This window comes from Crassostrea angulata, chromosome 2, assembly GCF_025612915.1.
Source record: "Crassostrea angulata isolate pt1a10 chromosome 2, ASM2561291v2, whole genome shotgun sequence".
Classification (NCBI taxonomy): domain Eukaryota; kingdom Metazoa; phylum Mollusca; class Bivalvia; order Ostreida; family Ostreidae; genus Magallana; species Magallana angulata.
The window spans coordinates 49061802-49084477 of NC_069112.1; the positions used below are offsets into that span (position 1 = coordinate 49061802).

Below are 22676 nucleotides of genomic sequence, written 5' to 3' on the forward strand. Positions count from 1 at the left end.
TAAAATGGTAATGACAATCCAGCCCCTTTAAATCTACTTTATTTCAAACACCTGTCAAAGAACAGCCTTTTGATCATGTCTTGTTTCATTATTGCTTAATCTAAGACAGACATCCGGTTCAGCGCCACCTACATAATAATAACTCAACTCGCCCCCAAAGCATTTGGGACCCAGTCTAAGCATTACCTATACATTCGAGGCAGTTCTACTGATATCTAAGAAAGAGACATATTTGGTGCAAATATTTCTTATTTGGCAAATAAGGAACAGTTGCAATGTCTCTCTGACACTGAAACCTTTCTGATTTTCGAAATGCTCAATGACATGATCAAAATGAGAGAATATTTTAAACACTGAAAAAATTACTTTTCAAGTACTTTCCAGGAGCAAGTAATATCAATGAAAACAACACAGACCAGCCATGATAATGTACATGTAACAAAGTTTATTTACAGATTAACAATCACAACATCTGCTTCAATACCAGTCCACATTTTACATCACTCTCTCCAATCAGACCGAATTTCATCTTTTATTTCTCTTACTCCCAGGGGGTTTGTTTAACTGAAAAGGTTGTTCGCCTCCCGCTGAGGGAAAACCCTGAGGTGTTCCAAATGCCGGTGTCTGAACTGTCTGAGGTGTTCCGAACAGTGATGGGGTGGTAGTGGTTGTTGGAGCAGGGGTCCCAAAACCTTGTTAACAAAAATAAACAGAACTGATTCATCATTCACAAAAAAACAACAACAAATGACTGAAATCACATAACTTTATAAATGAATGAAACAACTTAAAACTGATAACAAAAAATATTTTTTAAATTCAACTTAAATCAGGATATGAAACACAGAATTTATTCCTTTTTTTTAAAAATTGGTGTTTTATTTATATGACCAAATACCGACCACAAATTTCATCCTCCTCCCTTTATGACCATCCAACAAACAAGTTAAAGAGGGAATAGCGCTTGAATATATATAAATGTGAAAAGGAATGCAATATGATGATAAAAAAGCTGTGTTCATTGTGTAAGCATGCATGCTCTAGGAAAAGAGAGGAAACAAAACCAGATTGCTCCATAAGAAATTCATTATACATATGTACTAAATGTACAATTTTTTTCCCTCTTTTTGTAATACACTTACATTGGGTGTTCTTACTACCTTAAACTGAAAGAAAATCATTGTGAATCTGTTACATTTGTTACTTTAGCAGCCCATTGCTTTTTTTATCCTAATCCATTTTCATTCCTTTTTATCTAGTATAAACTTTATAATAAAGACTAGCTCTGAACTATGCATCTAATACATCTAAACTCAGCCATCAAATCTGAGGATTTTTGCAAAGACATCATGAAAAGTTAATGTCTTAAGCATCAAGATGCATCCAGAGAAATGGCTGTAAATTTTATTGTTATTGGTTATAGTTGTCAAGCACTTTTTAATACAATGTGAACCAATCACCCAAAAAGCATAGAGTATGAAACATCTAATTAGGAGCCACAAACATAAAACCATCCAACCAGAGACCAGGAATAGATGCCCCAATCAGAGGCTGTCTTACAGAACAGGGCTTGGGATGAGCCGTAATGATGGACTGATTTGCTTACCACCACTAACCTAATGGGCGAACTGTTGCAGTGTTCAAGCCAGTAAAGCCTGAACTTGTGGTGGTGGTGGTGGCGGCGGTAGAACCAAATCCTGTGGAGAGAGGAAAAGAAATGTGTCACATGACTAGCAACCACGCTTTTCAGTAAACGTGCACTGGACATATCAACAGGTGCCCCTGGTTTTATATTTGCATGTAAATCAGTTACATGTAAAATGGCATGCTTAAGTCAATTCTCACTTTTTCCCAAAGAACATTATGAGATGGACAGTTACGACAGATGGAAGTACAAATTATTACAGCAATTCAGTGGACCTATTAGTCATCTACACTTTCTTAGAAATATATATAAAAGTGGAAACATCAAACTAAACAGTGTCAGAATTGATTTTCCCCCAAATATTTTTATGCGTGAAGATTGTGAAGCTTAATGAACATGCTCGTGTGTGAAAAGCCCTCACCTTATTCTAAACCCCTTTTTCAACTTTTTCTGAACTTGACCTAAGATTCTCTAAAACAATGACTAAAAATTCTGGCTCACAATTATAAAAACCTTGTGACATGCCTCAGATAAACAGATTCATTGATACAAAGTTTCCGATGATTTTCCTTTCAATATTTATCACGAATTTAACAAATTTCCTGAATTCCGAAGGTAATTCACAGACTTATAAGACATTATTTATTTACCAGGGAATAATCTGTTGATAATGGGAGATAAAAAAAAAAAAAGATGAAAATGCCGTGATAAAATTTCTGTTAGCTTTTCCTAGGCTTGGTGTTGAACGGTAAAAAATGTGTAATACTAGTGCAAAACACTATATACATGTAGAAAAAAAAAACATAAAAGATTTGTAGATTCTAGAAAGGATCATTTAGTATTATTATATAGTCTGTGAATAAATGTACAATGAATACAATGTAATACCATTCTCTTTTCCTAGAGGTTTTATCTGCTTAAGTTTCAAAGCTATATGAATATAAATCATAAATGATTGTTTGTTTATTAATCTGTGAAACAAGTTAGAATTTGCTATACACTTTAAATACTGTATACAGAATAATATTCGCCCTCGTCTTATTTTCACCCTTTTCGCCCTCGTTGTCATCGGGTGAATTTCGATGTCTTTAATTATTTTTCTTTAAACACAACTGTGTCAGGGCGAATTCAATACGGAGCGAAACTATTTTCAAGAGTAGAAGGGCGAAAATTACATGGGGCGAAAATAACCCTGTATACAGTATGTGTTGGATAATAAGAGCTGTTTGTTGTTTTCAAATGATTTATAAATGTTTTACATCAGCAATTCGCTACAAAAAAAGTTACAAGTATGAAAGTAGAAAAGCCGATAAATTTTACCTCTGGGTGAAAGAAATAGTGTCACTGTACATTATACATTTCCACAGATATTATTCACACAGCAAGTGAAATCATATTTTCATAAGATAAACCCTGAACCTGTGTTTTATCACTTCACACAATGACAAAATCACATTGTCTCGGTTAAAGCTAGTGCTTTATTATTTAAAATCATGATTAGCTCACTTCAGATTTACGGAAAGAAAAATTAATTTTAAAAGTGAAAAATTTGGCATAAAACATGGAAATACTGTACCGCCGAATGCTGGGGGCGGCGCTGTGGTAGAACTGCTTCCTAAACCAAATCCTACAAAATACATCAAATAAAGGCATGAACAATATCTAACCTTTAAACTGAATTCTTGTACAAGAATCAAAATATAATAAAATGAGAATTGAATAATTTTCTATCCAACAACAAGTAGTTAGTGAAGCTGAAAGCAAAAAAGAAAAAATAAATAAATGGAAAAATTACCAAATGCGGGAGCTGTAGTCGTCGTGGCTCCAAATAACCCAGTCGACCCGAATCCTCCCGTGGTCTGCCCCAGGGTCCCTAGGCCCGCCACTGGGGGTGCCGCTGCAGGGGGCTGCTGGGATTTGGTCAGGGCCGACGCCATGGCAACCGCAGCCGCATTGGAAAGTCCGGAGAACGGACTGGGACCAAAATGTTCCGGGAGGACCTTGGGTTTGACCGCTTTCTTCTCTCGTTCGAAGATGTTTTTGGTGTCATGCAGGAAAATCTTCCTGTAGTTTAGGTAGTGTTCTTTCTGGGTCTGCAACACACAGGTTAAAAAATAAGAGCTTGAAAATAGACAAAATGTTAGACAAAATGCATTATGAACTACATGCAAGATTATTTATTGTTTATTTTGTACACAAGTTCACAGTATATATCACCTTTGCATGACTTCATATACATGTAGAATAAACAGCAAAGATTTTGTTAATGGTATAGATGTTGTAAGATAAAAATCATAATTCATAATGAGCTAAGTTTGTTGCATTGTAGTTCACATTTAGTGGCAGATTGGGGGAAGGGGAAGTAATATGGAATTGGGGACATTCACCAAAATGTTGAAGGTAGTTGTTTTGGCAAAGATACCTTACAATTAATTTGCATCATTAATATTATCCTGAATATTTATCATCACGCATTCCTTTATTAAAAAAAAAAGGCTTAATTGCAAAACAAATTAGTTGCTGCTAACCAGTTTGCCACCAGTAAATTGTGAAGTAATCGTCGCAAATAAATCTTTGTTTACAGAAATAAATTTAAGCAATAATAAATTTAATATTTGAGCGATGTATTGATAACACATGATTATTTCAATAATATGTGTACAGATTGCATTAGTTCCCCGTACCTTAACTGCCTCGTGGACCTGATGTAACTGGGCGGCCAGGGCAATGAACGTCTCATGTAGCTTTCTGAGCAGCTCCACCAGTTCTGTAAACATTTGTCAGTTAATACAAGTAAAAATTAATGTAAACATATTACATTCTGCATCAGTCATATAAATTAAGACATATATCTTATAAAATACTGTAAACACTGCATTTAGCATGTGGCTGAAACTGATTTTTCAACAGGTCAGTGTAGATTTGATCGAGTGCATCTCTGTGTGCACCAATATATTTTCAGTGAACATAACAGATAAATGTGACACTTGATTTAGCGGAAGAGCAAAACCTATTTTTCCCATTTAAAACATATTTACTTCCATTATGCTTTATTACTGTAAATTCCTTATATTACACGAGTATTTAACTCTGCGATCCCCCTGTTTTGTATCAAATCGCGAACGCGGATCCTTTATCCATATTCCTTATAGTTCTCAACTCTGATTAAAATGGCGAGGTTTTAAAATCTGCGAGGGGTGCTTCTCGGGATTTTACGTGGATATAAATTCCTCGCGTTTAATTAGGAATTTACAGTATTCATTTAATACAACAAGTAAAATGTAATATGTATTTTGACAATAAGGAATAGCAATAGAAATTGTATAAGAAAAGAGCTGACAGTAACTTTGTCCTCACCCTCTGGGGACAGGATGCTGGGCTGACTGATGGAGTGAAGGTGACCTTCAAGGGTCTCGATTTGTTGTCGATATGACAACATCTGGGTCTCGAAATTCTCCACCAGTCGCTGGAAATACCTGCAAAAATGCAATATGAAAATAATTTTTTTCCCCATTTACAGACCCTTTGACATGTTCTATACATGATGCAGAAATGTCCTCCATTTTTTTATTTACAATACTCATCAATCATTCATTTATAATCACATAATCTTTAAAAAGTTCTGTATGTATGAAAATTTGCCCCCCCCCCCCTCCTTTTTATTTTCATCCTATTTGCCACAATTGTCAGTATGGAAATATTCAATGGGGGCTTATTTAAACCATACATTAACATATCGCTTCCAACACAATAATGTGGCAAAAATGAAATATAAGAATGACTGGGTGAAATATAAGAATAACTGGGTGAAATATAAGAATAACTTGGTGAAATGAAATTAACGCAAGCTGAAAATAATCCTGTACACAGTACTCCATATTAAATTGTAGTTAATTAATAACACCAAATTTTTCCAAATCAAAAACAGTGTTTGCCTTTTTCTCTCTGAAACAGAACCTGACACCTGACTTAAATACAACACTTACTCTGTGGGTGCAGTGTTCTCATACTGCAGCCCCGCAGGAATGTCCTTTGTTCTCTGGGCCATCTCTGCATTTTTCAATTCCTTAAAAAAAGACAACATGTATATTGTAATTCTCGGCATTCCATTGAAAATTCACCAGTATTAAAAGGAAAATGAAGCCTTTGGATATCTAAGGCAGCCATTAAACCATATGTTTTTCCCTGCATCCATAAATCAAACAAAACACTGATATTTCATCTTAACATTCTAAATATTGTCTCCAAAGGACTAGAATCATCTAGCCTATGTCATCTATATTGTTTACAAAATCTCCCCCCTTCAGCCTCGTACTCCTATCATTTTTTACCACAATCACAAGTGACGTCTCAAGACCTGATACATCTGTTTCTCAAATTCATTCTTCCATGGGTTGTATCTATTTCAAAATCACTATCAATAATCCTTTTTCCCACTTTTAATTTTTAATTTATTTCTAGATACCTCCCCCCACACATAATCACTCCCCTGTATTCCCACATACCCTACTCCCCTGTATCATGAGTTGGCTCATCAATTAGATGGACAGTGTAACTTTTCCTCTTCCCTTGGTATATTCCTGTCCTTTAACATATCTACCCTTCTTTCCTGACTCCTCTCATCCACCCCTCACCCGGGTCATCTCTTTCCTGACCCCCTCATCCACCCCTTACCCGGGTCATCTCTTTCCTGACCCCCTCCCCACCCCTCACCTGGGTCATCTCTTTCTTGAGTTTCTCCACCGCACAGGCATTCCTCTGTAGACCGTTGGAGACGATGGACAGAAGTTGTTTGAGGGAGGCCACGTCCTCCTGTACTTTGTACATGGGCTTACACGACATGCGGGAAATCCCCTCCTGGACAGTCTTCTCCTCCTTAATGTAGGTCCTGTAAAATCACAGAAGCATTGTGGGAATAGAAATGCATTGTGGATACTTTCACTTGTGGTAATAAAAATTGTGGTAACAGGAACATCTCAAAAAGGTTTTCACTTTATAAAACTATAAATGCATTGTGTGCCTAGTGGATACTTTCCTTTCATATGCTTTTGAACAATTTACAAAGAAATTCTTTAGAAAAGACATGCATATGACCCCCCCCCCCAAAAAAAAAATAAAAAAATAAAAATTGACTCTATATACCAAATTTCCAATCCTTAAAAAAGATATTTAGATGTACTTCTTCAGAATTACATAGTTATCTTTTCAAATGCATTAGCTCTATTGTAAGATAAGCTCTCTGATATGTAGTAGCTGATTGAGGAACTTACTTGAAATCCTCCACAGTTTTGACAATTTCTGGTGGAACCTGGCTTTTCTTTAGAGTTTTTCCATCTCTGTAAGCACAATAAAATGAACAATCACTCATGATAACATCACTCTTATTACATCACAATACTGTGGTTTCATCATTTGTTATTCAGTTGATCTATTAACCTAAATGTTTAATTCATCAAAGCTATCAACTAGAGATATTGTTTTTGTACATTTGTCCTTAAAACTGTAAATTTTCCTTCATCCACTTCAATTTGATGTTGACAGGTAGTATTAAAAAAAAATCACAGAAAATCATGGTTGATTTTTCACTTTGGACAAATGTAATAAAGCTTATGAATGGAATTTATTCGGAAAAGTGTGAAGATAATTTTACACCAAATTATAGGAGTACAGTTCAATTGTATGCCAAAATACCCTCAATTAACCATGACATTGCAGAGTTTCTGGATTTTCAAATCAAGTTAAAAACTCTGAAAGACTAACTTTTAATAAAGTTTATACATCGATAGGACAGGAAATATAGCACTTACCCTGCTTTGGGATCGGCAGCAGAACCTCCTATAAAATTCATTTTAAAAAATAAGCATATAAGTATCACTAAGTGCTATAAATCAAAATTATGCATCCTGTATGGCATTTATTCAATTTGCCAGAATCAAATATACATAAAACTTTTTTTTAACAATAATTCAATTTTCTACATGCACATTTACTGATGTACATCTTGATAACAGGAACCATTCTCTATGATAAAATCATTAATACATAATTCAAAATCATATAACATGTACAGCAATACACGCTTTTGACGAAGCGCCATTGACAGGTAATTTGCTTAAAGTCAGACGACTCATTCCTCGAGCATCTTTTCTGTATCTCCTCGTAATAAAGAGTTCCAATAAAAATTATTATTTATAATCATTTTTAAAATGATTTAGAATTTTTATTTTTTGCATTTGTAAACCTAGATGGCCGAGTGGTTAGAGCGGTGGCCGCACACTGCTAGAACTGTAGGTTCCATGGGTCGTAAGTTCAAACACCATCTCCGGCTGTTTATATCAATATATAAATTTTTGTATCAGCAATTCAAGTGTATTTTCAAAAACATTATATAGGAATTGCACATTCTAGTATTTTGCAGAAATTCCTGGTAAGGTATCCTAATTTTTCGCAAGAAAGCTTCTCAAAGTAACAGTAAATCAATAACAAATTCCTGGAAAAAGTTATATAAAATTGAGGAACGTGTCATCTGACCTTAATTTGTTTTATCTATTTTAAAAGTTTTCAACATGTAATAAAGTCATGGGGAATTAAAATAATTTCACTGTAAGTGTCAATTCTTTATAAGCGTGTTTGCTTTAACCGTGATTTACTGGTAGTGTACATTGTAACAAAAAGTTTGCTTTGATATGCTATTATTAGACACACAGCCATCTCAGAAGATGAAAAATAAATTCAGTTTAATAGACAGTTTTTACCAGCGGCGGTGGTGGAGGTTTTTGGATCCACTCCCCCGAGTCCCACAGTCTGTGAGGTGGTGGCGGGGGTCCCAAACACGCTTCCTGTGGCTGTCGTGGCCCCCAGTATTCCTGTGTGAGAGAAAAGGCAACTTCATTCTTGAAACACTCTAACAGTGCATTTAGCAAATTTATGTTTAGAAATAAGTGTCAACAATATCAACAAGGTAACAGGAGATAAAGGTGTAAAATAGTTTTTGATTTGGAAAATTTCTATTACAGCATGGCTAATTCCATAAAACATGAATTGCATTTTTTAAATTTTGAGAACAATGAAGCAGTATGTAAATGGATGTATAGGTAAAGCACTGCGTACCTAGTAATAAATATTTTATAATTCCATACGAAGCAAATACAATTCAAAACTCCAGGACGGGCACGTCTTTTAACCCCAAGGAACCCCAAGGAACCCCAAGGAACCCCAAGGAAACCCCAAGGAACTCCAAGGAAACCCCAAGGAACCCCAAGGATACCCCAATGACAGAAATGAATAACTATTGATACCCAAGGGGGTCTCATTAGAGTGCAAGGGTCACCCCTTACCCTTGGTACCCCAATTATACCCCAAGGAACCCCAAAGATAACCTAATAATACAGATACACCATAGAACCCTAAGGAACCTCAAGATACCCCAATAATACAAATTTTAAACTCTTAGTATCCCTGGGGACTCACTGGTATTCAAGACACACCTCTAAGAACCCCAGGGAACCCCAGGGATATCCCCAGGAACTCCAAGAATACCCTAATAATACAGAATCATAACTCTTGATACTCCATAAAACCCCAAGGATACCCTAATAATACAAATTTAAAACTCTTATTAACCCTGGGGACTCATTGGTATTCCAGATACACCTCTAGGAATCCCAGGGAACCCCAGGGATATCCCAAGGAACTCCAAGAATACCTTAATATTACAGAATCATAACTCTTAATACTCCATAGAACCCCAAGGATACCGTAATACGTTGTAATACAAATTTAAAACTCTTCATAACCCTGGGGACTCATTGGTATTCCAGATACACCTCTAAGAATCCCAGGGAACCCCAGGGATATCCCAAGGAACTCCAAGAATACCCTAATAATACAGAATCATAAATCTTGATACTCCATAGAACCCCAAGGATACCGTAATATGTTGTAATACAAATTTAAAACTCTTCATAACCCTGAGGACTCAATGGTATCGATCATCCAGATACACCTCTAAGAATCCCAGGGAACCCCAGGGATATCCCAAGGAACTCCAAGAATACCCTAATAATACAGAATCATAACTCTTGATACTCCATAGAACCCCAAGGATACCGTAATACGTTGTAATACAAATTTAAAACTCTTCATAACCCTGGGGACTCATTGGTATTCCAGATACACCTCTAAGAATCCCAGGGAACCCCAGGGATATCCCAAGGAACTCCAAGAATACCCTAAAAATACAGATTCATAACTCTTGATACACCACAGAACCCCAAGGATACCTCAAGGAACTTAAAGGATAACTTTATAACTTGATACCCGTAGGGACTCATTGGTATCTCAGACAAAACCCACGGATACCCCAAGGAACTCTAGGGATACTCTTATACATGTATTGGTTATATAAATTTTATAACTCTTGATATCCTATGGAACTCCAAGGATACACTATATCTCTTGATACTTTTTGGGTCTCTTTGATATCCTAGACAAATCACAAGGTATCCCAGGGAACCCCATGGGTACCCCAAGAAACCTAAAGGATACCCTAATAGTACTCTAATAGTAATAATACAGATACCCCATTGTTATCCCTGACACACCCTATGGATACCTCAAGGAACTCCAAGGATACCCAGATATATAACTTTTGATACCCAAATGAACCCCAAGGATACCCTAATAACACAATTTTATCTCTGGATACACCCCCTGGGCTTTTTGATATCCCAGACACCATTAGGTATCCCACGGAACCCCATGGATACCCAAAGGAACTTAAAGGATACCCTTATAATACAGATTCATAAAACTTGATACCCCATAGAACCCAATGGAACCCCAAGGATATAGCCTAATAATTCAAATTAAAAATTCTTGATACCACTGGGGACTCATTGGTATCCCAGACACGCCTCTAAAAACCTCTATAAACCTCTAGGGAACCCCAAAGAAATCCCAAGGAACTCCAAAAGATACCCTAATCATACAGATTTATAGTTCTTGATACACTATACAACCCCAAGGATACCCTAATATGTAATACTTTAAAAGACATTTGGTCTAGCCGAAAAATTTTTGTCTATAAATTTGTTTCGGACTTGTGATATTGCATCACATTCTAAAATATAATGAAATTCATCGCCTATACGTTTTTTGTAACAGAGAGGACAAATCTTTCATTTAATAGAATACCTTCCCAACTTCCCACTTCAACTGGTAGATGGTAATTTGAAGTACGAAAGAACTATATATATGATATATGAGTTAAATTTGGCCCCCAATATTCGCAATTTTTTAAAGTGTTTCAGGTACAATAAAATGTTATGTTATATTTTAGAAGAGTTGATGTAAAATTTATTTTTCACCTATTTATTTGATTTTTTTTGCACTCACTGGCAGAAAATGACGTCAGAAGTGACACTATTTCTATATTTCAATCAAAATCAGTCAAAAATTTATATTTTTCTTATCTTTTTATGAATGGGAAATATAGAGGGCATGCTTGAACAGGGAAAAATTTTTTGTCACTTATTAGCCTTGGCTAGATACATCTCTGATTAAAATATTTTGTTTGTTCAAACATGCTCTCTATTTTTTCTGAAAGAAAAACTGTTTGAAAACAAGCTGTTTTATGCTAAAAATGGCAGGAAAAGGTTGTCTTTAAGATGTCATATTTCTAAATTCTGGGCAGTTGAATCAAAATGAACATTATGTAAAAACATCACATATATATCTGTACAAAGAAAAATGATGATGTTCATTTTAGGGGGCCATTTTAGGCCCATATCATATATATAGTCCTTTTACAAGAATTTTTCTGAATTTCAGGGGTAAAATATTGAAATAGTTCCATCAGTCTGAAAATGTAGTCCTAAATGTACATGTCGTTGAGCATTTAATTCTTTTATATCATAACCACTATAGCCAAATTGTATGCTGTATGATGTATGTGATAATTCCTCTGCATTTCTTATAAATTTAACATTTATAGGTTTTTTTTTCATTATTAAAATCAACAGCCCAAAACTTGAACCATATAATGTTTACTTTTTCAAGGTTCTTGATAAGGGACATGGAAGGGGTAGTAATGTCATAGTTTTCCTTCTCCTCAAAAGAATGAATATTGAGTAATTTTACATGAAATAAAAATTAGCTTGTACGATCAATCATAGAACAAACCCTTTTTAATTATCAAAATTTACTTCTATTACAAGTATCTAAGTAATTTTTTTAACTTTATTTTAAACATAATCTTAAAAAACTGCCTGTGATTTTTTTTTATTAAAAATTTGCTTAAGGTCAATAATTGAACAGACTATAATTTACCTGTAATTAATTTCCTTTGTTCTTTGAAACCCTTACCTGAGCACCATTCCCACTTACCTAAAATCAATCACCCATAAAAATTTCAGAATTATAGCAAAGTGGGAAGACACCCAAAATTCACAAGGGTTGTCTACCAATAAACAAGGAGATGTAGGTGTAGGTAAATATATTGCAACAGTGATGGTGAAGCCATTGTGTATACATGTAAAGGGTTATGTTGGCCCTTTAATCCCTGTCCAAGAGCTACCACCAATATACAACGGGTGTCTACCTGCAATTAACAGGTATTTTGGTGCCTCTCAGGTGAACATTCTGCACGCCTAATGGGTCAATCCATTGTGTTGTACCCATGAAGGGGAGATAGCCCCACTCCACACTTCCATGATCACTTCTTGTCTTTTCTCAAAAGTACTCCAATAAGGGTAACACCCCCTATGTCAATAGTAAAACAAGTTTTGGTCTTTGTAACTGAACAATATCTTTCCCCACTTCATTTGAAAATTTCACCGAAGAAACATTGTCACATTAAGTGTTCATATGAATGGTTCACCGGAAGAATTGCAGACTTCCTTGTGGTGACATAAAATTTAGTGCCCTATTTTCATGAATTTGATATAATTTGTTACTGATTCAATATTGGCTGATCATCAGTTGGTAGAGACAACAAATTCTGCCGATTAACGGTACTCGATTATGATTTTCAACCGATTTGACAACATTAATTGTTAAATTCATCCAAAGTGAACAGATATTTTAAGTCAGGAGAAACATTATTTTTATCATACCAGTATGTATTGGGGTATCACAAGTGTTCCTTGGGTTGCCCAGATGTTTTTATGATATTCAATTGAGTAATTGGGTATTAATTAGTAATATGTTTTACAGTACAACCATTGGGGTGGTTATTAAATTCTATCAATTTGGTACCTTGCAATTGGGGTTCCTACAGGTATCCTTGGGGTACCAATAGTTGACCTTTGGACTCCAATGAGTATCCTGGGGTATCAATAGTTCTCAATTTTTATAATTGGGGTATCCTTGGGGTATCAGGAGTGACCCTTTGATTTTTAATGAGACCGGCCTTGGTCATCAAATTTACTTTCCATCATTGAGGTATCTATGGGGTTCTCAAGGGTATCCTTGGGGTACCAAAGGGTGACCCTTGGATTCCAATGAGACCCCTCAGGGGCTGGGGTATTAATGGTTATTAATTTCTATCATTGGGGTATCCTTTGGTTCCTTGTGGTGACCCTTGATTTCAACTAGAACTGTCCTAATGGGACTAATACCCCAGCAAGGCTAATTTCAAATGGGACAATTAATTGAATTGAATAATAAAGGTTTGGAACACATACAAATAAATAAAATTCTAGAATTGTAAAAAAAAAAACAGTTAAAGAGAAATCAAAATTGTCACAATATCATTTACTTTCCATCATTGAGGTATCCTTGGGGTTCTCATTGGTATACTTGGGATTCATTTGGGTTCTTTGGGCTACTTATCACTTTAAATACATATGTATAACAGTAATATATTACAAATTTATTTAATGTATCTGATGATAATTTTTTCTATTTAATTGTTTTAATGAAAAACCAACAAAATGACAATAATCCCACCCTTTGCAGTAAATGGAAATACCGGTAGCCAAGCAATGCTCTTCTGTTGATAAAACTTTGAATATCTTTCTAATAAGAGTCTTAACAGATGCAGTTACAGTACCCGCAACGTTATTTTTTACAAGATAAACGATAGGATAGGATTCACGCACGATAGGATAGCATTAACGCACGATAGAACAGTATACACGCACGAAAGGATATGATTAACGCACGATAGAACAGTATACACACACGATATGATAGGATTGATACACGATAGGAAAGGATAAACGATGTTCATGATAAACGTATGATCGCTTTAAACAATATTTACGAACAAACTGATAATGGCAGAATTTGAGAGAGAACACGTACAAATAAAGATTTATGTGGAATTTCTTTTTAGTAACAATTGCCGAGTTGTTAATCATCGCTGCATCATTTATAGAATGTATAAAAATGACCAGTCATTTTTTTCAACTAAAATTATGAGCTTTAATGATCAATAAATGTTCTGTATTGTTAAAATTATTTTCACTTCCGAACACCCTAGCCGATCGCCGCGAATATTTCAGCCCAAGATTAAATCACTCGGAAAATAGCGGGTTTAATTATATAAATCCAACTCTTGTATAAAGTAAATATAAAATCTATCATAAGTACATTTCTTTCTGTATAAGAAAATGATGCATTAAAAACGAATTATTACAGACAAGTTAAATAAATATTTACGCAGATACACATTCTGCGTACGATTTGTTAACATTGTTTTATCAGTTTATTACCACACACCCTAGCTGATTGTCGAGAACATTTCAGCCTGAAATCAAATATCACACGGGAAATAACGGGTTCAAAATACAACGCAGGTTTTAATTAAATATAACTTATATCATAAATAGTTTTGTTTCTGTAAAATATGATGCAACAAAATTATATTGCATAAAAGTTAATGTTTATGCAGGTATACACTCTGCGTACGATTTAATATATTTCGATATACAGGCAAATATGTTAACTTGTTCCTTTTTCATTTTCAATGTTAACAGATATGATTTACATATAATATTGGTTAATTTTGATCTAAAAAATTTAAAAATTAGTATCCTGACGGAATGTTGGATAGGATTTTACAATTCTTGTTCGATAAATATTCAAATACGGCGCACCGAACGAGTTGCAACTTAGTAATAAATTTACTTGCTTATGAAAAGGCACGAAATGATTAACACGATAGGATAAACGGAAGAATTGTTGAAATTAAACGATAAACCTGATAGGATTAACGCACGATAGGATAGGATTAACGCACGATAGAACAGTATACACGCACGATAGGATAGAATTAACGCACAATAGAACAGTATACACGCACGATACGATAGGATTGATACACGATACGATAGGATAGGATTGTAAAAAATAACTTTGCGGGTACTGTAGTTGTTTCAAATTTTCCTCACTTTCTGCTATGGTACAATGGAACTCCATATCAGAAAATTGATCCCATAGGACTTTATATATGATTTTCTTTGACAGGCTTGTTAAATTTAATAAACTCTTAAAACATTACCATAATTACCATACTATGTAAAAATATGTAAGAAAGAAAATTCAATATTACAAACAATTTTAAAATTGCAGAAACACTACAATCATATCAGTAATTTTAATTAAAATTAAATTCCCTATAGGGTCACTTCAGCAATTTACTTGACTAATAAATTTAAACAACTTCTAAAAATAGTTCACTTTTTTATTTTAACAATGATATTATTTATTTCCTTTTAAAGGACTAAGTGCGGTTTTATGCAATTTTTGCCCCCCAAAATCAAAGTTTTAGAAAGAGCTTTAAAATAAGAGGAAAGATAGTTGAAATCATATTGGAAATAAAGGTGTAAAAGGTTATCACCACAGTGACGTCATAATGTAGAAATGACGTCATGAACATTGCATTATTTTGATAAATTGATGTTTTGTAGCAAAGTATGGGTGTTTTCCGACTGGTTTTTCGACTGGGAAACATCGAGCGCAGGCTTGCTCAAGTACCATTTTTTAGTATAATATGTATGACTATCTGAAGTAAAACATATGTTAAAATTGTACTTGAGCAGCCCTGCGCTCTATACTTCCGAATGCAAAATATAGAGCAAAAATGAGAATATCTTCATTTGTTTGCAAAATTGCGGGAATTAGGTCATTTAGGTGACGTCATAGATAAAGAGCGAGTGAGCAATGATGACTAAAATCAAGATTAAAGTTATAGGCATCCTTTTTACAATGATTTGGGAAGATTTCATTTTTATACGATACTATTTAAAAATTGGTTGAAATCGGGGGCAGATATTTGACCATACCACACATAGTCCTTAGCCCCAAAGCCACTGCCCATTTTACAGATTATCAATTTTCCATACACACATGCTCCATCTAAACCATGGCTCAGATAATGGCGCTTTGGGACAAATGAATTCAGCCAGCTCCTAAGAATTTATCATTGACAAACAAAAATTCTGCATTGTCAGTTGATAGAATACTTATAAAAGATAAATTTAGTTAACGCATAAAGACAAAAAACCTCAATTTAAATGTATTTATATAAATATATTTTAGGGTGCTTTAATGCTATAAATTAATTAATAAAATCTGTAAGGATTACCTCCCTTACTTTTCAACATCAGTGAACAATATATAGAATAAGGAAAATGAAAACTGTCATAAAATCATTAAATCTTGTCTGATCCTAAAAAAATTACAGGTGCACATCTTTAGATGGTGATCAACATATACGTACAAATTTTCAGACTGTTCCATGCAGTAGTAAAAAAATTCTATAGGGGGGACAAAGTTGCATCTACAGAGAGACGGACAGACGGACGGACAGGGTGAAACCAATATACCCCCCTAAACTTCATTTGTGGGGGTATAGGGGTATAATGAGACTCCTGGGGTATCACTAGTTACTAATTTCTATTATTGGGGTTACTTGGGGTTCTTATGAGTACCGGTATACTTGGGGTTCCTTGGGGAATCCTTGGGGTACTACGAGGTGACCCTTGGATTCAAATGAGACCCCTTGGGTATAAATAGTTATCAGTTTCTAACACTGGGGTACCTTGGGGTGAGCCTTTGATTCGAATGAGACCCCTGGGGTATCACTGGTTAATAACTTTATCATTTGGGTTCCATGGGGTTCTTACGGGTATCCTTGGGGTTCCTTGGGGTACCCTTGGGGTACTAAAAGGTGACCCTTGAAGTCCAATAAGACCCCTTGGGTATTAAAATTTATTAATTTTTGTCATTGGGGTTCCTTGGGGTATCCTTGAGGTTCCTTGGGGTTTCCTTGGGGTTCCTTGGGGTTTCCATGGGGTTCCTTGGGGTTCCTTGGGGTTAAAAGACGCACCCTTTAGGACTATCCTGATACCTCAGGGCAAATATTCTACTTTGTCACCCTCGAAACCATGTTATAAATGTTTAATATACAAATAAAATAATATACCCAAGATTTCAGTCTGTTATCAGATTCAGGTGTAACTCTGCCTTCAGCTATATACCTGCAGGTTTGGCGGCTGGTGTCTGTGTGTTGAACAGTCCTCCCAAGGTTGAAGTGGTGCTGGTCAGGGTGGGTTTAACTGCTCCCCCGAGCCCCATCCCAATCCCCATCCCTCCCCCGCCAGTAGCAGTGCTGCTGGGGATGGGCATGGCAAACCCCATCGCTGGAGCCACAGTGGCTGTCGTCCCAGGGGCAGTGCTGGTGGTTCCTGGAAAGGCTGGGGGTAAGGTGGTGGCTCCTATTTTGAAGCCTCCACTTTGTGTTGATGCTGTGCTAGTTCCTAATGCAAAACCTGTTAAAGAAACGGGGGAAATCATTGTTTTTGCAGACCTGTAGTCATTCAAATGTAATATAATTGAACTTTGGTATCTTAAACAAGGATTCCTCAAATACAATGTATACTTCATAGTGATTTGTAAGTCCAACAACAATTTTATCCTTGATATCTCGAATACTCGAAGTTTTTAACAAGTCCCATCTACTTCGAGGTAATGAGGTTTGACTGTACATGTATATAGTACTTGATAATGGACATTTTTATGACTTATCCTGAACAATGTCAACATTGGAACAGTTCAGACAGTTAGTACTGGGAGGAACATCTACTGATATCAGTACAATGGTACTTAACTTAAGCAAACACTGTCCACTTGTGAAAACTTTGTCACATGAAAATCTTGTCTTTCTCTGCCCCACATCATGGAATATGCCTGAATGCCATGAAGGCAAATGCAGTTCCAATTCCAATATTCATTGAAAGTGTATTTTTTATTACTGTAGGTCAATGACCACTCACCTGTGGTAGGGGCTGCTGTAGAGGACTGTGTGGAGGGAAAGGACGGTGTGGTGCCTCCCAATTTAAAGCCACCTAAAATCACCAAACAAAAACAAATGAAAGTCCTGAGAGTACTTTTAAAAATATATAATAAGCACAAAAAATTTGTCCATTTGGTAGTTCAAAACTTTATACAAGTAATTGCTAACAAAAGTCAATAATTGATGATACATTTGAAGTAACAATTTTTTAGAGTAGATTAAATCTAACAACTTTTGAAGGTTTCTGTAGTTAAACAGCAGAAGCACATGCCCTCGAAAGTAAAATAATAATTCCGAGGATGCAAAGAAAATGTCTTTTGATGTTACCGTAAACCATCTTTTTTTTCTATACAACTTTGTTTCGCGATTTACCGGAGTCAAACTTGGTTTGCGGCTTGTAATGTTTGCCACCGAGAAGTAAATTATCTTAAAACTAATTTCACCAGAGGCTTTAAGGACTGGTTTGCAGAGCAAAATATTTGCACCGATGAGGCTCCTGCCAACCTTGCGAAAAATTTTCGCACATGAATAAAAGTTGGTTTTTTGTACTTGATTACCGTATTATGTTTTAATTAAATCAATGTTCCTTTTAATTTTATTATTTGGGGTGGGGGTATTATATTCTATCAAGAATATAACAATATTGCACTAAAAACTAATTCTGTGTCACTAACACTTATCTACTTAAACTCAGGTTTTGCAAGTTAGTTTTAGTTCTTAGTCCTGTATGCAAAGAAGAGTCTCAGACTTTGTGCAATAGAAGTTGAATTTAAAATGTGTGAGCCAGAGCTGAAACTTGTTTAGTTATGTTTGTGAGACATTAAAATACCAAGGAGATAAAATGATTTTGTATAGTCGACGTGAAAGAACTCCATACAAGATGCTTGCTTAACTTACCAACTCAAAACAAAGCGCAATTTCAGAGATTTAGTTGTGTCTCCTAAGGTAAAAGTGAACTCCTAATGCCAGAAGTTATCATGATCATGAGTATGATGTGTCATTTGATTTATGAATGGAAATGATGATTTTTTTTTGCTAGACATGAAATGTGCAATAAATAAAACTTTTCAACAATACTCTTTTTTTAAAAATTATTTTCTACAGTACTTTTAATGGGAGAAAATATGCAAAAATCTTAATACTACAATAAGTTTTATTTGATTTGATAATTTGAAATTGGCAAGTTTTATTCAAAGTAGGTCGCCATTTGGCAACTGTGTCCAAAAGTCTATATTTAGCCCAGTACGGCCATAAAGTTTACAATAAATGGAAGTTGACCTTTAACCACATTCAATGACTTTAAATTTACACACTTTGCCCTCTGACCCTTCATTTCAGCAAATATAAAATCTTAATTTTCTTATTTATCCAAAATGGCAGGCTGACACAAAAAAGAGTCGCACTAAATTCTAAATTATAAAATGCACACCCATTTTACTGTAGACTCCTAATTAAATGCAAGGAAATAATTTCCACGTCAAATTGCCACAAGCAACCCTCTCAGATTTTAAAATCTGGCATTTATTTTTCGGACATTTTTAAACTAATTATGGTTGAAATATAGTTTATATTATTGAAATTATAACAAAAAATTGCTGATCGCGATTCTAAATTTTCGCAATTTGATAATCAAAGGCCTGAAGGGCCATAATGGCGTCGAGTTGAAGTTAATTTGAAGAGTACAAACCTGAACAACTTTTTTAAAACATCAAAATAATCTCCACTTAACAGAAGTATATACTTGTGTTATTTGTGGTATTCCATCATTGATCACACATACACTTGATTAAAAAAATCCTTAAAACAAATTATGATTCTGTAACTCCTAAGAAATGTATGTACAATAACATGAGACCAACTTTTCTTATTGTTTTGCTGGAGATTAATATTTTTTTTAAAATTGAGTCGGGCGATCAATTTAACACAAATAAAATTTAATATAGATTTTATGCAGTCAACTAAAATAATAAAAATATCAAAATGAACTGCGATTTCTTTTATTATCAAAAACCATTTTAATTTCGTTATTGACCATTCATTTAGAAATTGGTATCAATTATACTTCCTTTTTAAAAACAAATATATTACACAAATACATCTGTTGACTACTTTCAAATAAATAAAAATTATGTTTTTATCACAAAATCACCTTATTCCTAAAAAGTTTTGAATGTTACTTAAAAATCTTAATAGAAATATATCCTTGGAGTTAAAAACATTGTAGAATTTTTTTTTCTATTCAAATAGAATTAATAAATATTAAAAGTATGATTGTATTTAATTCTATATGTTGCACATTGCTGATAAAAACTCTGTCTCTTATTATCAATTGATTAAAAAATCACATGGGTCCAAATGACACGGACCGAAAAGATCAGGGGTAGATATAAGAAGGCACCCATTCATATCGTTTACAGTTACAAATTGAAAGTGAAAGTAGGCTAGTTGGTTTGTTGTATATATACTTATAGCTCTGTGCAGGAAGTTTTTTGTTTCTAAAAGATCAAGCATTTGTACATAGTCAACATTCGATATGGATTCAAAATAATCTGTTTTGCGGGCAGGTATATTTTATAAACAAAATGAGTATGAAAGCCTAACTATCGCAAGTGTGTGAAGTGTATTCATCCGCTGAAACCAAGACATATTATTTACAATAAAATATGAACATTGTCAAAGACATCAACTATTTTTTTATCTGCCAACTTGTTATACTGACGTACAGTTCTGTTCTAAATGGAAGCATTCTTCTTTTATTCCTCAAATACAAAAGAAAACTTTGCACTTATTGTCGCGGATTTATTGATAGCATGTGTTGTTCAGCTCTGATGGACGTACGATCCCTAGATGGCTTTCGACGCCATAAAAAACAGTGGAATAGCGAAATTCAGTACTCAGGTAATATTAGGAATTTACATTATATGTATAGAGATTTATGGTGCAAATGGTCAATGATTTTGTATTATAATCATGTATAATGTATCATAATTTCCTTCTCTGACAGACCTGTGGAGGCAGTAGGCGTGGCACCAAAGCTGAATGAAGAAGTCGGTCCAGCAGCTGGAGTTTGTCCTACGGCGGCACCGAATGACACATTTCCTGTCGCCTGCGTAGAGGGTGTTCCAAAAGAAAATCCCCCGCCTAGTCAGTGAAATAAGTATAGGTCAGAAAGTATTCCAAACACGACAAATCAATAAAAAATTCAAAACTTTCTTTAAAATAGAATAACAACATTTGATATAATGTCTTAATGCTGACCTTATATTTTTTGTGGGTTTTATGAGGTCAAAATTCTATGCATTAATCAAGAAATTCACAGACATAGCCTTATTATTAGCATTGTTTTTGTTACTTCTTCAATCATTTAAGACTCCTAAGAATATATCGACAATGTTGAACTGCACTACCTAAAACAATCAAAAAAGTGAAGAAAGATCTTAGAGTATACATGTAGTTTTGATGATCAATACTTACTCTACCTAAAAAAAAATGGATTGTTTGGTTTCTTTCAATACACTCTACAGACATTTTATTGAAATAAAAAGGGGGGAAAACTTTACATAGATTTGCAATAAATGTTTTCAAAATACCAAACGAAAAAGTCCTATAAATGTACAGCCCTGGATATGCTTACACTATGGTTTTTCACTTTATCTATTTTTAGAACAGGGGGATCCCAATACAAAATTTTAAAGTATTTCTAAGATGCTACAATATCCCATTAAACTGAAACATGGATTCAAACCTGTTGCTGGTGTAGAGCCTGCACTGGGCGTGGCCCCAAAGGTGAACCTGCAAACAAAATCACAAAAGCATAAGTCTCTTACCCTTAGTTTAAATTTTGAGAGATCATGGTGGCACTATTCAAAGTTACGTGAAATACGAGTTTGAGAAATTCAAATTAATAAAAAATAGTAAAAATTGGTACTTGAATAAACATAATACTCGATGAATTGATATTAATAAGGTATTTACCCTGGAGTTGGGTTCGGTTTTCCACCAAACATGTTGGATTATTCCGAGTTTTCGGTCGGCGCACTTTTTCGTCTTGATTAAAATTTAGTTAACTCGTACCAGGTTCAAAGAAAAGGCGAACCATTGTGTCATCATCAGTCATGTCACTTCGAGACTATGGAACTCCTAAATACTTTTTATATTATATGAAACGCATTCTCCTCTGTAAAAGTCTGAAATTGTTTGCCCAATTTTCGTTAAAACTCACGAATATGCGAATGTTTTACTAATATTTACGGAGTCAAGTGAACTCGTACCCAAGTTGACTCGTAACCAAACAGACTCTAAATCCATTGGTCCCTTGATTAACAATGATAATTGGATTGTAAATATAAAAGATAAGCATAATTCAACCCCGATTAAAAAGTCATGCAACATATTCCAAAGAATTTAAAAGACTGGATTGATTACCTCTTCTTTCTTTCTTTCTTTCTTTCTTTCTTTCTTTCTATTTAATACAATAAACAAACATGTGCACGAACCACGTGGTTTTAAAACATAAGATTATAATAAAATATAATTTTAACTATATTTTTAAAGTCAATGTATGCATATGCAATCTTCTCAAGTGTGATATGCAGAGTTGGTTTGATTTAAACAACATCCTATAGTTATGTAATGATGCGATGCTTAAGAATGAATGAGCAGATTTGTAAAAAAAAATATTTATCATACATATATCATACATGCAGGGACATTGATTATATTGCTACAAAA

The 22676-nt window shown here is 34.6% G+C and overlaps 1 protein-coding gene across 4 annotated transcripts; it reads right to left on the minus strand.

Moving 5' to 3' along the window:
- Positions 1-422: 422 nt before the first annotated feature.
- LOC128172080 (nuclear pore complex protein Nup58-like) lies at positions 423-22074 on the minus strand. Of its 4 annotated transcripts, XM_052837851.1 has the most exons (17): positions 21921-22074; positions 21691-21737; positions 20952-21086; positions 17926-17997; positions 17131-17421; positions 8401-8511; positions 7453-7480; positions 6916-6981; positions 6359-6533; positions 5632-5711; positions 5003-5121; positions 4330-4412; positions 3441-3738; positions 3222-3272; positions 1617-1697; positions 1143-1166; positions 552-692 (listed from the first exon to the last, which is right to left on the minus strand). In XM_052837851.1, the coding sequence occupies exons 1-16, from the start codon at positions 21950-21952 to the stop codon at positions 1162-1164; spliced, it is 1674 nt and encodes a 557-aa protein (XP_052693811.1). In that variant the 5' UTR covers positions 21953-22074; the 3' UTR covers positions 552-692; positions 1143-1161. The 4 variants fall into 4 exon arrangements, with proteins under 4 accessions (XP_052693808.1, XP_052693809.1, XP_052693810.1 ...); XM_052837848.1 differs by lacking the exon at positions 1143-1166 and having other exon boundaries at positions 423-692; positions 21921-22073; XM_052837850.1 differs by lacking the exon at positions 1143-1166 and having other exon boundaries at positions 551-692; positions 1607-1697; positions 21921-22073.
- Between the last annotated feature and the right edge of the window lie 602 nt (positions 22075-22676).